Source organism: Nannospalax galili, unplaced genomic scaffold, assembly GCF_000622305.1.
Source record: "Nannospalax galili isolate Female #2095 unplaced genomic scaffold, S.galili_v1.0 scaffold811, whole genome shotgun sequence".
Taxonomy (NCBI): Eukaryota; Metazoa; Chordata; class Mammalia; order Rodentia; family Spalacidae; genus Nannospalax; species Nannospalax galili.
Genome location: NW_008329150.1, coordinates 457,067 through 473,000, shown reverse-complemented (window position 1 = coordinate 473,000; position 15,934 = coordinate 457,067). Strand labels below are relative to the sequence as shown.

General features: G+C 49.7%; 1 protein-coding gene across 2 annotated transcripts in view; it reads right to left on the bottom strand.

The window, feature by feature from the left end:
* Positions 1-15,053, bottom strand: part of Rspo4 (R-spondin 4) — a 35,713-nt gene extending 20,660 nt beyond the window's left edge. For both annotated transcript variants that reach the window (XM_008834371.1, XM_008834379.1), the window contains exon 1: positions 14,975-15,053. In XM_008834371.1, coding sequence (XP_008832593.1) covers positions 14,975-15,053 — 79 coding nt within the window. The remainder of the gene's footprint in view (positions 1-14,974) is intronic.
* Positions 15,054-15,934: the final 881 nt, after the last annotated feature.

Below are 15,934 nucleotides of genomic sequence, written 5' to 3'. Positions count from 1 at the left end.
TCTGTGCAAGGGGAGGACCTTATGCCCAGCTATTCTGTTCCTGCACTCCACCTCTGGAGGCAGCCCAGAGCCTTGGATACTCCTAAAGTCCCACAGGAACAAAAGAAAGTAGCACTCGGGGCAACCAGAAGCTGCAGATCTGGAGGCAGATGACCTGGCTTCAAACCCTCCCTAAGCCTCAGTTCCCCTTCCTGCAAAACAGGAAGAGACAAGGTCCAGTGTGTTGGTGTGTGCTGTATAATCAGGACATGTGACAGGTGGCAGGGCCTGGCAGCAGAACAGGTGTGAGCAGCTGTACAACCCCTACTTGGGCCACACAACCCTTGGAAATGGGTTTTATTAACTTGTCTCATAGATAAGGAAGCTAAGACACAGAGAAGGTGGGAGAGTTGCCCAGGGCCACACAGCTACTAATGATAAGCTGGGATGTAGAGCCAGGAAGTCTGAGTAACTTGAGGTTATATTTATTTTAAGTGCTGGGGAGAACCTAGACTCCCAAAGAGCTGCATTCTGAACACCTGTCTGACTGCTCCCCACGGAGTTCTTCCTCCTCTCAAGTTTCAGATGTGGCCTCTAATCTAGATCTATGTGTCCTTGAGAAAGTACCTGCCTGTCTCTGGGCCACAATTTTTTCATCTGTTGAGTGGATGACTCAATTCATGCTTCTAAGGGCCTGAGATTCACTTTTTCATCCATTTGTCTACTCATCCAATCTAACCATCCATCTGTCCACTAAGTTATCCATCCATTCATCCATGCATGCATCTATCCACCATCCATCCATTCATGCATCTATCCACCATCCATCCATGCATCCATCTATCTACCCATCCATCTAAGCATGCATCCATCCATTTATCCATCCATCCATGCATCCATCCATCCATCCATCCATCCATGCATCCATCCATGAATCCATCCATTCATTAATCCATGCATTCATCTATCCATCCATCCATCCATGCATTCATCTATCCATCCATCCATCCATCCACCCACCCATCCATCCATCCATCCATCCATCCATCCATCCATCCATCCACCCACCCATTCATCTGCCATCTAGTATTCCTTGAATATTTACTTCATGCCAGGTTCTTTCTAGGCTATAGGAACATGAGGGTGAAAACAAGAAACAGTCCCTCACTTTTACTGCATTTATTAATTGAAAGTAAAGACAAATCAGATCTGTAGGGACTTTTGAGAAAGTTAAATGAAATCGTACAAAACCATAAATATACCCTTCTCTCAGACTCTGCCTTGTTCACCAATGACCCCTGTGCATCCTACACAGGGTCTGCTGCATGTGAGTGTCTGCTGAATGATGTTGTTGCTCTAATGCTTGAAAACAAAGTCCCTGTGCACACCCCTTCTTGTGAACTAGAAGTCTAGTATGGGGGCCAGACAGCCATTCCTGGGCTCTCTGGGAGGGGACCAGCTCTCTTTGCCACCTGTGACGCCTCCCTGCTCCCTTTCAGCCTTGTAAGTGCCTGTCCACATAACACTGAAGGATTGTCTAGCAGTGGCCAGGTCAGCAGACATGTCTCTAGTCCCCACATGCAGGTGGCCCCCTGGCTTGGAGGGGCCTGAAGAATAGGGAGATGGGCATGTCACATCCCAGTTAAACACATGTACTGTCTAACTGAAGCCACTGAGGACAAAGAGGAGACTAGTGAGGGATGCAGGGTGTGGGGGGAGGGCAGCCATATTGTCACCATTTGGCTGATTTCTTATTTGAGTCAAGGGTTACCAAGAGAAGTGACTGAGGTTGATTTTAGCTGATGATTCCAACCTAAGGGGAATAAGGTTTCAGGTCCTGTAGTAGGGCACCTGCCACCCATGGAGGGCATGGATGTAGGCACAGGAACACCTGGCCCAACTCCTCCTCTCTGCTCACTGGAATGGACCCTGAGTTTTCCAACATTGGGAGTTTCAGAGGTGACAGCAGCAGCCAGTTTTGTCCCCATCCTTCTTCCCCTCAACATACATGCAATACTTAAGTTGGGACATCGTCCCCAAAGGTCTGTGTATTAAAGGCTTGGTCCCCTGACCAGAAATGGGAGAGCCTTTTGGAGGTAGGGTCTAATGAGAGACTCTACTGTCATTGGAGGGGGGGGGGCTCTGGCTTCTCCCTCTTTCCCTTCAGCTTCCATATTATGAGGTGAGCAGTGTGTCCCACCATGGGGCCCCCCACCATTGCTGCCCTGTACCCCACCAGGGACCCAAAGTAACAGGACACCCAATTTGGACTGGAACATACAGAATTGTGAACTAAATAAAACTTTTCTCCTAGAAGTGAATTATCTCAGGTATTTCCTTATACTGGCAGAAAGCTGACCATAACAAGGGATGAAAAACCCAAAGGAGGAGTGACTGGAGTGGCAGAGCCTGCCATATCTCCCAACAGGAAGAGCTCTGGTATCAGGAGCCATGTTGGTGGTGAAGGAGAGAACTTTGAATCAAACCCATGCTTCAACATTTTAGCAGCAGTCTGGTTTTATTGTTTTCCAACCACCTGAAAGTTGCCAGAAAGTTCTGAGATCAGTGCAGAGTTATTAAGGATAGGGTGTTAGAGGTAAAGTGGAATTGAAGAGAAAAAAAAAGCATGCTTGTTGCTCATATTATATGTTCAACCTGGTCATTAACAGGCCAAAGATAACCATCCTTAATATACAAACAGCTCCTATAAATCAATAAGGCAAAGAGGAACAACCCAAGGGGAAGCAAAGATACTACACACAATTCAAAGAAGAAAGACAAATGGGTCAATATCCACATGAAAATCATTAATACTTTTCAAGCTGAAGATTAAAACCAGAGCAAAGACTGGAAAGACAGCTCAGTTGGTAAAGCATCTGCCTTGCAAGCAGGAGGACCTAAATTCAATCCCCAGAATCTGTGTTTACAAGCCATGTGTGGTGGCATGTGCTTATAATCCCAGGGCTGGGGAGGCAGAGACAAGTGGATCCCGGGAGCTTGAGCTGGCCTAGCCTATGTGGTGAGATCCAAGTCAATGAGGGACCTCATCTCAGAAAACAAGGTGGATGGCACCTGCAGAGGAACATTGGGGATTGACCTATGGTCTCCACACACTTGTGCATACATGTCTGCATACACACACACACACACACACACACACACACACGTAAAAAACAAAATATTACTGTGTCCTACAAGAGAGGCAAACTGGAAAAAGCTGGCAGCACTCATTCTCCAAGTGAGGGCCTACTGTTTGCAACATGGTAGGGCAATAGCATTTCACTAATGGTGCCCCATGACTCCGAGATGGGTAGGAAGTTGTCCAGAGGTACACAGTAGTCCCTGGAGTCCAGCGCTGGGATCCACAGGTCTGAATGCATGCCTCTGGCTCTTTATCTCCGGCTACCTTTTCCTCCCTATCTGGGTTTGAGTGCAGCTTGGTCCCAGCCTCTGACTCAGAGGCTGGCTCTGCTGTACACATTGCCACTGCCTCCTCTGGGGCTCTGCTGCTCCACATCCCTGTTGTCACTCTGTCACTTGGCCCTGAAGCTAAGGCTCCCAGTCAGGCCAGCTCAGCAGTGACACACAAAAGACAGAAGTAGGAATACAAAGTCCAGGCGGGCTCTCACATCTCAGCTCCCTACTTGACAGCTACCTGATGTCAGTGCACATATGGAGAATAGGCTGGTCCCCAACCTGCTGCACACCTTGCTCTTGCCATAGACGTTTCCTGAGGGCTTACTACAGGTCGTTTGTCCAGATTCTGAGAAACACATAGGTGGACAGAACACGCAGGGATTTTTTTTCTTGCTATTATTCCTTAAACAATACAACAGAACATTTAGACACATTTACCTTGTATGTGGCCTCGTGACCTGGACTGTGTCATTCGAAGGGCGTGAGTGCCTGCAGATTAAATGCCTCAGAGTGATAGAATATCATAGGCTGATGATTCTGTGTCAAGTACTGTTCAAGGTATAAGGGAGACCCTGGTGGACAAGACAGCATTTACCCTCCAGAAGTTTCCATCCTGAAGGGGAGTGGGATTGTTGTAGACTGGACAGAGTGAGGAGTGACACGGGGGAGGAACTGGAATGCCCAAAGCGGCTCTGAATATTCTCAGTAGAGGGACCTGCATGTATAAAGGTCCTGAGGCTAGAAAAAGCTTGGCACGGAAGAGCTCAGAGGTCAGTGACCACATGAGGAGGGGTGAATGCTGAACTGGAGGGGAGGTGTAGACTGCCAGGGTGTGCAGCTTGGTACTGAGTTTCCTGGACTCAGACTGGGAAGTCACTGGCAGTGGCATGCCCAGTTGGGTCTGTCATCCTGAGAGCCTTCTTAGGTGTCCAGGGGAATGGACAGGAGGCTAGGGGGTGGGCTGAGAGCCCCAGAAGAGGCACAGTTGCCATCCAGAGCAAGGCTGGTGATGGGGAGGAGCAGGGGACCCATGGATGAAGAAATATCAAATTTGTTTATTTGGTTATTAGAAGAATGAAAGGGCAGATGGTTCTGTCTATAAAGCCACACCCAGTAGGTACTAGGCTGGTTCCTTATGCCTGTCCTCAGCTTCAAAGGGACCTCACCACAGCATCCAGTGGCTGTCCCTCTGGTAGCCTTGGCTTCCACTTTTCCTGATCACAGGTTCAAGACACGCTCCCTTCACCTGCTCCTGCCTCCTGACCATCACATACTGCTGGTACCAGATACTGGTTCTGATTCCTTCTGGTGGTTTTGAAATGCCCTGTATGCCCTCTGCCCCCCAACCTGGGGCAAACCCCAAGGCCCTGTCTGGGTGCACCCCTAAGTCAGTTTTGAAGGTGGAATATCACAATAACATCTGGACAGAATAGGCCCCAGGGAGGCCTTGTGCTCCCTACCACAGTCCTACAAGTACCTACAATGCTTGGGTTACCCTACTCCATTTCCATGATGGAGATGTTCAGAGCGGCCCAAGAGCCAGGTGGGACGCAGACTGGAATCTAAACTCCAGCCTCTCTCTGCCTGTTTCTGCCTGGTGGTTCTCCAAAAGCTGGGAATTACCTTGACTGTCCCAGGGCCCAAGGCCACCAGGGTCATATCCCACACCACAGTGCGCAGAAGGTGGTGGTCAAGGCAGGAGGGAGCCACTGGGACCAGCTTCCAGGTGCCTTTGGTCTGGAACTGTATGCTTGTGGGAGCCAAGGCCCCAGCAGTCTTATACCTTCCATACAGTTGGCCTTGTACACAAACGTCCTTAGTGTGTCTTCATTTCATTTTGGATATAGGAGAAGGAGACATCCACACACTGGGGCCACTGAACCAAAAGCAAGCTGTTTGGGAGATGTTCATCCCCTTGGGGAGGGCTGTCATTCAATCCAAGGTTACCTGTCTCTGTGGACAGAGCCCCCAGGAGATCGGGAAGGAGAGGAACAGGGGCACCTGCATTCAGGAGATGCAGCAAAGCGCTGACAGTAGGAGGCGGCAGCCTGAGGGAAAAGGCGTGCCATGGATGTGGCAGTCTGGACTCACAACTGGTGACTTTTTTTAATTTTTAAAATTTACTTATTTTTATTTTACGTGTATGAGTATATTGCCTGCATGTATGTAAGTGCACGTCTGTCATGCAATGCCTTCAGTGGTCAGAAGAAGGCATCAGATCCCCTGGAACTGGAGTAATGTGGGTGCTGGGGCTCAAACCTGGGTCTTCTGCAAGAGCAGCCAGTGCTCTTAACTGCCGAGCCATCTCTCCAGCCCCACATCTGGTGACCTCTACAAGATCTACCAGAAAGCTCTTTCCCAAACCAAACCGACTCAGACCATAAAGGCAGAACAATCCCATCCTCTCCCCAAAATGTAAAAAGAAAATTAAAAGAGGACTTGTAAAATACACTTAAATGAACCCAAATGAAAGTAAAGGAATAGATTTGACCAAGGCAGCAGTACCCATATCATAATTACTGCACTCCACAGGACACAGAAGCCACTGAAGCACACAGACAAGCTCAGAGGGAAGAGACCTTCACTATCAAAATAAGAGGTCAGTACACAGGCAGCACTCGGGAGCCCACAAAACTGACAGGAAGATGCAAGAAACCCAATAAAACAATGAGCAAAACAAATATTAAGTTGTAAAGCTAAAAATATTTCAATTAAGATAAATAAAAAACTAAGATAGGGCTGGGGGAGAGATAGCCTAGTAAATTGCTTGCCTTCAAGCACCAGGACCTGAGTTCAAGTTCAGGCACCCATGTTAAAAAGCTGGGTGTGGTGGCAGTGACAGGCAGATCCCTGGGGCTCACTGACCAGCCAGCCTAGCCCCAAAACAGCAAGCCCCAGGTCCCAGTGAGAGACCACTGACCAGCCAGTCTTGCCTGAAAACAGAAAGTCCCAGGTCCCAGTGAAAGACCTTGTCTCAAAACACAAAGTGAATGGCTCTTGAATGACACCCACATTTATGTACACACAGGTGTGTCCATACATCTACCCCCTGAACAAGTATGCACATGCATACATATAAATACACAAAACCCTAAAATACAATAATGAAAACTAATAAGAAATTCTAAAATAAGATAGTATTGGGAGTGGAGAGATGGCTCAGTAGTTAAGACCACCGACTGTTCTTGCAGAGGACCAGGGTTCAATTCCCAGCATCCACATGGTGGCTAACAGCCGTCTGTGGCTCCAGTTCCAAGGGATCCAACACCATCTTCTGACCTCCTCAGGCATTACACGACACAGATGCACTTACCTAAATGCAGGCAATACACTCATACAAATAAATAAATAGATAAATAGATAAATAAGTAAATAAGAGTATTTTTTTAAAAAATGAAAGAATCAGATAAAAACTTAAAATGTGGGGTTGGACAGATGGCTCAGTGGTTAAGAGCACTGACTGCTCTTGCAGAGGACCCAGGTTCGATACCCAGCATCCACATGGTGGCTATGAACCGTCCTTAACTCTAGTTCCAGGGGAATCTGAGCCCTCTTCTGACCTCCGCGGGCAGCATTGCACTACATGGGTGCACTCACATACATGCAGGCAATACACGCATACACACAAAAATAAAAATTTCAAGATATTAAATGCTTAAGTAAAACTTTAAAATTTAAAAATAAGTGAAGTAAATTTTGAAGAGTAAAATAAAATATTTAATTTTTTGTTTTGTCTTCTGTTTTTAAGACAGGGTCTTACTATGTAGCCCTGGCTGGCCTAGAACTCACTATGTAGACCAGGCTGGCCTCGAACTCACAGAGATCTGTTTGCCTCTGCTTTCTGGATGCTAGGATTAAAGGTGTGTGCCACCATGCCTGGTCTATTTAAGTTACTTTTTAGCAATTGAAAAATAATGACGGAAAAACAACATAAAGTGGGCACCAAAAAAAAAAAAAAAAAAAAAAAAAAAAAGCATGGTTTTGTAGATTCCTGTGGCTCCAAGGTTAGGAGCTGAGTGGCCCAGACTTTGGATTGGGTTCTCCAGCCTGCTGGGCAGAACTTCAGACCCCCATGTTCTCACATGGAACAGATCATTCACCAGTCATATGTTTGTGATGAGCTCTACCGGAAGGTTATGTCATCCATCCTCTGAGGTCCACTTCACAGGACAGTGTAGAAGCTTAGAGAGAGTAGCTCACTAGGCCTCATTACACATAGGCCCTGTTACACAGCACTCAGCACCAACTTTATGCTCAGAACTTGGAGCCCTCAAAGTGACCTCCTTTTGGCTCATCACATCTGCCAGATCCTGAGCTGGCATCAGGGCCATGTGTGACATCAATCCTGAGTATTCTGCACACTAGAGCAGCCAGCCTCATGTGATGTGGGACTGTTGTCAGCACCAGCTGAATATCTCATGGTTTCCTGGTGGGTCACATGCATAGGGCTCTTGACCTTCAGGACTCCATACAGCTAGATGCTATCACTGGCTCCACCATCCTAAGAGACAGCAGTGACATTCAGGAGTGAGGTATTTGCATCCAAGCACGTGACCTGGATTAAGAAGGAAGGCTTTGACTCCCAGAGACCTGGGTATATCCCACCTCTCCCTCCCCAGCACGAGACTGTGCAAGCTGATGCCTGCCCCAGGTCCCTCGAGCACAGAGGACCAAGTCACCTCAGGAGCCATGCTGGTGATAGACTGCAGCTCAGAAATCAATTATCTGGATTTATATCCTGGTTCGACTACCAAACTACTGGTTTGAAACACGAATTCGCTAATATTTGGCTGTTTTCAACCTGAAAAATGGCAATTGCATATACTTTAATCAGTGCTTCTGTCTCTCTTAATTCTGTTTACTTCTCTGTAGGATGAAGGTGATGACAATCCCTTGTGTGAGTGTTGGCTGTGAGGCCAAGAGGCTTAGGCTCCAGGGCCAGGCAGGATTTGAACTTTGGCTGTGGGGCCTTACACAAGTTACTTGATCTCTCTGTGCCACATAGTTTCTCATTCACATAATGATAATACTAGTACCCAACTCACAGGTTCATTAAGAGAATTAATCAATTGATATTTAGTACGCTCTCAGAAGCCTGACACTGAAGCAACTTGGGGGAGATCTGGCATAGAAAGGACACTCAGTTATAAACCAATCCAAAAGAGCTTTTCCTTGTTTTTGTTGTGGGGGGGAGCAGCTGGCCCTCAGCACCCTTGGGTGGGGGGGTCAGCCAACTTGGAGAGAAAACTAAGAGTGACATGGCATCTGCATGGAGCGTGTAAGGAATGAGTTTTCTCATCACTTCTTCCTGACAGTACAGTAGAAAAGCTGATTGCAGAGTCTTTCCATTGTATTCAGTATTGATTAATCTAGAGGTGGCTTAACATCTGCACAAGGATGTGCTAGGGTTATATGCACACATCCTGTCATCTCATCTAAGGGAGTTGAGCACCCATGGGCAGCTGGGGAGTCCCCTCGACGTGGGCCGTTCCACAGCCTCTCAGCCTTGCTGAATGCTTTCATCCGAAGAAGCAGAAATCGACAGGTGCAATGGTTGAAGGATGTGAAATGTCCCTTTCTGTAGATCAAAAAATTGGGTAGTGCCTCAAGGAAACTGAAGGACACTATGTTTTTGGAGAAAAGTATGAGCACATGGTGTGAAGAGAGCTGGGTGAGGCATGTGCTCCGGGGTCACCACACACCAGGCATCTATCGATACAGCTCTAGGAGAAGGACTGGCCCAGAAGCTACCGTAGCTTGTGTGCAGCACAGGTCTCAGTCAAGTCCCACAGGCTCTGTGCGGTAGCTGTACATCCCTGGGTCACTGGAGAGCCCAGCGAGAGGCACCCAACCCTGGTTGTTGGTCTGCCTCCCTCCTTCTGTGGAAGGCCCCTTTGTGCTACCCTCCTCTGACTTGCCATCTGGGAAAGGACAAGGCAGGCTAGCAGCCCTCAGCTACACAGTGGAAATGGAGACTCTGAGGAGCCCTGTCTCAGACCCATCAGACTCTGGAGCAGGCTGCCTTGCTGGCCTTGGCCATGGGTTTTTCTGCACCTCCATGACCACCACAGCTGGTGACCTGGGGCTGGGATTCCTGGCTGCCACCTCCAGTTTTACAGAAGTTGGTCTCAAGGCCTCACCTGGCCTCTTCGGGCCTCCAACATTCTACAATCCAACTCAGAAACTCCCAAGAGAAAGTTAGTGTGGGCTGTTCTGCAAACTGTAAAGCACTATACAAGGAAGAGACTGGTTAATGGTAGCACTTAATGCTCTGCTCTAAGTGGGATTTGCTCCTGTGGGTTTGGGAACAGAAAGACCCAGGTCATACACATATTTGTAATGTGACTCAGTCCTCTCTGGATCAGTTTTCTTCCTCTGTATATGGAGGAGGAGGAACCATATCCATCAGAGGAGCTGGGCTGAAGGTCCATGTGCTGGATAGCGCTAATGTAAACTTGACACACCTGGGTTGAAAGAGCCTTAATTGGGGGATTGCTTCCATAGGACTGGCCTGTGGCCATGTCTGTGGGGCATCTTCTTGATTGTTGAGTGATGTGGGAGGACCCATCCCACTGTGGGTGGGGCCACCCCTGGGCAGGTGGGCCTGTGTTGCATAAGAAAGCAGGCTGAGCAGGGGTCAGGGGAGCAAGCCAGTAAGCAGTGTTCCTCCATGGCCTGTGCTGCAGCTCCTGCCTCCAGGTTCCTGCCCTGAGTTCCTACCTTGGGCTCCCTGATGAACTGTGACCCAGGAGATGTAAGATAAAATAAACCCTTTCCTCCCCAAGTTGGTATTGGTCAGAGTATTTTGTCACAGCAATGGAGAAACAAACTAGGACAGTCAAGGTGAGTAGAATATGTGATGTCTGCCACACTCATGGCTTGGGGGTGTCTGATGCAGGAAGACCCTCAGCCCCAATGGATCATTCCAACATTCAAGCATGCTAGGAAGGGTACAGCACCAGGCTCAGGGCAACTAGAATCAGGCTTTCAAAAGGCAGCAGGAGCTGCTCACAGGGCATGCTCCCCTGGAGAGGGTAGAGCTTCAAGTCAGATTCCCTAGGCTCACCACCTGACTCTCAGGTGGCCCACTAGGTGCTGGTCTCCCCTCAGGAAAATAGGACCCTTCTATCTTCATAAAGCCCTGCATCCTACATCTGCTCTGTGTTAGGTCTGCTTGGAAAGGGTAGAATGCCACAGGTGGGAACAACCGAAGGAGCGACATCTACACTATGACAATGGGAAGAAATACATTTTCAGAAGCTGGGGAGATGGCTGGCTGGATGAAGCACCTGTTGTGCAAGCGTGAGGACCAGGATTTGGATCTCCAGCACCCACTTAAAAGCAGGCCAGGTGTGATGGCCCACCTGTAATCCCAGCACTTGAGAGGCAGGGGCAGGGGATCCCCCCCCCCACCCCTGGGCAAGATAAGTAGCTAGACTAGTCAGAATCAGTGAGCCTCGGGTTCAGCAAGAGCCTGTGCCTCCATAAAAGTGAAAACAATCAAGCAAGATACATCAGGTCTCCACACTCATGCACATACATGTGAGCATGCATGCACATGAGCATGCATACCACACAGGCACAAACACCACAAACACACACACACACACAAAAAAAAAAACAAAAAAGAAATACATTTTCATATCAGTGTGCATATACTGTACACACATCCACACTTACATGCACATATACACACACATACTTACACACCCATGGACCTGTACATACAGTTCTACACATAGGCAAACTGCAGCACACTTACTTCTTAACACTTGAAAAGCACTTTGACATTTTCTAACAGAGGTTGGCATGCCACAGCCTGTGACATGTGGCCAATCCTATGTGGTCCACAAAGCCTAAAATATTTATGCTGGTCCCTTACAGAAACATTCTTAGCCCCACTCTGCTTTCTTCCTTCCTACTCTGTTCCCTTTCATCCTGTTCTGTTCCATGTCATTTCATTCAAAAACTCTGGCTGCCACTTTACAGCCTTGTGTTTACATTTCTACTTTCCACTCTCAACCAGTCACTGCTTTGACCAAGAGACCCAGGTACAGGGGCAGAAGGAGTCATCCACAGCACTCCTCAGCTCCCATCTTCACTCTGCTCCAAAGGAATTGGTTTCCCTTTCAAAACTGCCCAGATGTCTATCTGACCCTGGATCTACCTGCATGCCAGCACTCTAGGGACATACTTTGTCCTTCACCCAGCCACTGTTCCAACCTAAGGGACAGGAGACCTGGGTGGTCTTCCTGTGTTCTGTTACCTGCCTGCCTAGGTGTTAGCTTCTCCTCTGGGTCTGTGTCCAGGGACAGTGCTGTCATCTGGACTTTGTACATGGTATTCCCTGTACAGACCTAACAGTCCACTGGAGTGGGTACCACCTATGTCATTTCATGGTAAATCAAAGGGGCTCAGAGAGGGCAAGCAAGAGGGGGGAGGAGAGAGTTGATCCTCAGAAGGTGCCCTCTGCTTAGCTCTCTCTGCCTCACGAGGTCACCTTCCATCTGGGATGCTGACAAATTTTCTCTGCTGCCTGAAGAGGCAGGTTCAGGGCTCCGACTTCATAGATGAGGGAACCCTGCATCAGAAAAAGCATCTTGAGCCTAGGGTAGGAGAGGGCTCAAGATTCCACACCAGGTCTCACTTCATCCCTACATGATACCCTGGATCTGTGGACAGGGAACACAATTCAGAGTCCCCTCAGTCTGCCCCACTGTCAGGGACCCCAGCATGTTTCAGGAGAAATGTCCCCATCTGGTTCTTATTCATTTATACTTAATTAATCAAAATGTTTTATAAGACACACTTGAGATCCAAAAACCCTTTTCAGCCCTTTTCTTTCATTCTTTCTTGTAGAAACAGAAAAATTAGATTTCATTAAAAAAAAAAAAAGTGACACCAGAGCCAGAGGAGCCCAGGTCCAGACCCCAAGGGAAGCCGCTCAGACCAGGCGTGGCTGGGACAGGCAGGTCCTTTCTCATGGCCAGACACTGAGCCAAAGGCTGAGGTGAAGAGCAGGATATGGAAGGGAGACTGAGGGGCGCAGGGAGGGGTGAGAGGGGTGGGCCCCCCTGCTGGTTTGATCAACTCAGCTCAGTGTCCCCTAATTCCCAACACAGTCTGGCAGGGAGGCTTTCCTGAACACTTTCTGAACAGACGAATGGATGAATGAAAGAATGAATGAACTGAGTGAGTGAATGAATGAGCAAACTAGGCACTGCTAATATCCAGGTATCTCCAGGACACATTTCTTCACCAAAGTCAGATCAGAAAATCAAAGCATGTAGGATCCCAGGGATTGTGTACACAACCTTCCATCCCATGCTTTATGAGAATTGGTAGTGATATGTGTGTGTGTGTGTGTGTGTGTGTGTGTGTGTGTATACTAAGTTTGAGAAAGGTCAGCCCCTCTACACCACCTCTTCCTGGGCTCTTGGAAGTCCCACAGCCAAGAACTCTGCCGAGCTCAACATCCCCCTGCCCATCCTATTTGGCCAGAACAGTTGTGGCTGCCCTGCAGAACAGACTCTCAGAAGCTAATGTCTCTCCTCCACCTCAGTACCAATGGGGAAACTGAGGCTATGGCAGGGGCAGAGGAGAAATCCTTTCATTCGAAGTAACAAGTGGGTCAGGAGACTGAAAGCCAAGGTTATCTATCTCCTTTGCATCTCACAAATGCAGTCACTAACTACCTCTCTGAAGATGCTGGGTAGGTGTGGACTCCCCAGACTCAAGAGCATCTGCTGGGGTTGAGTACCAGGAACTCTTCACCAAATGGGGCCAGTGTAAGGAGCAGCTCCCTGACTCCTAAGTTCCTTGGAGGTGCTGGTGAGCTGGGCAGAGGACAAAGGCAGGCAATTTGCATTTTCCCTCCCCCTCTTGTCAGTGAGAAGCATCTTAGAAATCCAGCTCCCTTCCAGATAGGTAAACTGAGGCCCTGAGAAAGTTCAGGAGACATCTTAGCATCCTGTCAGATTTGAGCCTGCTTTGCTGTTCACCTGCTGTACAACCGTGGACAAGTTAATTCCCTTCTGTGAGCTTGTCTTTGCATCTAGAAAACAAGCACCTCTCCCTCCCTTCAGTGGGCTCTTGTGAGCAGCTAAGGACACAACAGACAAGAGACAGTAATGACTAATATGAGCCTGTATCCAGCCAGCCATCTGACACTTCCTTTATCTACCCATGGTCCTTCTGATGAGATGGAGACTGAAGATGATTTTTCCCATCTTAATGACAAGTTAGTGGAAGGAAAGGGGTTATAAAAATCATTTTTAGAATGGAGAAGGGTCTCAGAGAATGTCTAAAGGACTCTGACATAGGTAAACTGAGGCTTTGAGTGACTTGCCCAAGGCTGCTTGGCTGGAACCTCTGGAAACAGGGACTTGCAGCAAAGTAGGTTGGATCCAGCCCCTGAGTTCTGGATAGCACAGAGGAACACACTCACAGGGCCCCAATTGCTGCAACTCACCTGAGGTCCACCTGTCTCTAGCAGGAGTTGAACCCATAGGCCATGGTTTGCCATTCTACCCCATTCCAGCTCTCCCACAGCTGCCTCTGTGCTCCCTTCCCCTCTCCAGGGCAAGACCACTGTCACTCTCCCCGATTCAGCCTTCTTGAACTCTGCCCTCAGTCAGAAAGACAAAAACCAGAACTTCAGCTTGCTATACCTGCACAAACCCTGGGTTCTATGGAGTGAGCCGGCCACTGTCATAAGGATGCTTGTTGTAGGGATTCCAGGTGGTTAGTGTGTGGCAAACTCCTGGCACAGTGGCCCAGCCTTTGGCTATTGATTCACAAACTGGCATCTGGAGACCCAGGGCCTACGCCGTTTTAGCACTGGACTTGCTGGTCTGCACACCCTCTTTGTGCCGACAGGCTCTGACAACTCTTGCTCTGCAAGGGCAGTTTCAAACTTACCTCCCAAGGAGATCTGACTGTGGCATCAAGGGACTGATCCCCAAGGACAGAGGTTACAGGGTCCTGCAAGAGTTTCAACTTTGGTTCAGTTTTCCTAGTGGCCCTAGGAGGTCTCAAAGGAAAAAAAAACAGAGGCTCCTGGAGAGGATAAACTTCTGGGTCATCCCCAGAAGTGAACTTGAACACAGGTCTCAGGTCAGGCTGGGCTCACCAGAGAATGCCCACCACAATCACTGCCTTCTGGGAGGTGACAGCAGGGGGTCTGGTCAGCGACCCACCAGCAGCACTTGGGCTCTGGGGCCACCACTTCTACCTCCTGGCTCAATGTGGATGCTTCGCGCTGGCTTCTAAGCTACAACTCTGTCTCTGAGTGCCCAGGCTGGCTCTTTGGGATTTTTGTGTCTGCAGAGTTACCCTCCTGGCGGGGGATGGGAATAGCTAGCCACACCACTAGCCCCTTCCTTTTTCGCGGTGCCTCCTGGGTCAAGCTTGCTCAATGGCCCCCCTGCTTGGTGCCCCAGCTTTGGGATTTCCATCTGTAAGTGGCGCTGACCCTGAACCAATAGCCCAGACGTCGGGCACCAGGCAGATGCGCCCAGGGCCACCCGGGGTATTCTATACAGCGCCTGCCGGGCCACCCGCTCAGCCACATCTGTACCTTGCTTCTTCCTTCGGTGCAGGGCAAGCATGTCCACTGCGTGGGCGACGAGCAGCAGCAAGCAGAGTGGCGCCCGCATCTGGGCAGCCCGGTGCTCCAGGCGCCCGGGCAGTCCGACGGCCCGGTGGTGGTGGCGGTGGCGCGCGGGGACGGCGTGGGGCACACAGCGCGCATTCGCAAGGCGCGGGTCGCTGCTGCCGCCTGGGACCCGCAGTGAGCCCGGAGTGAGGGCGTCGGCGGCCAGTCAGGGAGGAGCCGGCAATGGGGCGGCACTTAACCCTTGCCAGACCAGTCAGAAGCACAGTCACCTCCCTTTTGGAGATGCCCCCCCCCCCCCCCCCCCCCCCGCCGCCCCGTGCACGTGTACAGACCTGCTGCAGGTACACGCGAACACACACGCAGCACACGGACCTGGACAGACCCCCCACCCCCACCCCAGCAACATCCTCCTTCTGCCACCTCTGATTTCCCTCTTCCTTCTGCCCCGAGGACCTCCTTTTTCAGTCCCGTCTGCATGTCCCCTGACACCCCACCCCCCTCTCTTGCCAGCGGCTGGGGAACTCTCTGGCGTACTGTCCCCACCTGGCTGGGCCTGGGCTCCCTGGGCTCTGGCCTTGGCCATCTTTTCTCCTGCAGGATGGGAGTTGGCGCCCCAGCCCGGCTGTCCTTTTCTTTCTTTCTAGATGTCCCAAACACTTTCTGCTCTCTGGCCCTGAGTGTTTCCTGCTGTAGCCTACGGGGGAGCCCCTTCTCTTTGACCCAGTGTCCAGCACCTCATAAATTGACTTATGACAGGGCTGGAGACCTGGACTGTGTCTCTTTCAGCCTTATCTTCAGAATTGGAGTGATTTTAACCATTTCAAGGCCAAATCACTCCTCCAGCTGCACAGCCCCCTCCTGTCTTCTGTAAGCCCCAATCAGAGTGACACTGCCAGTGAGCATGTCTCACACCCACAACCC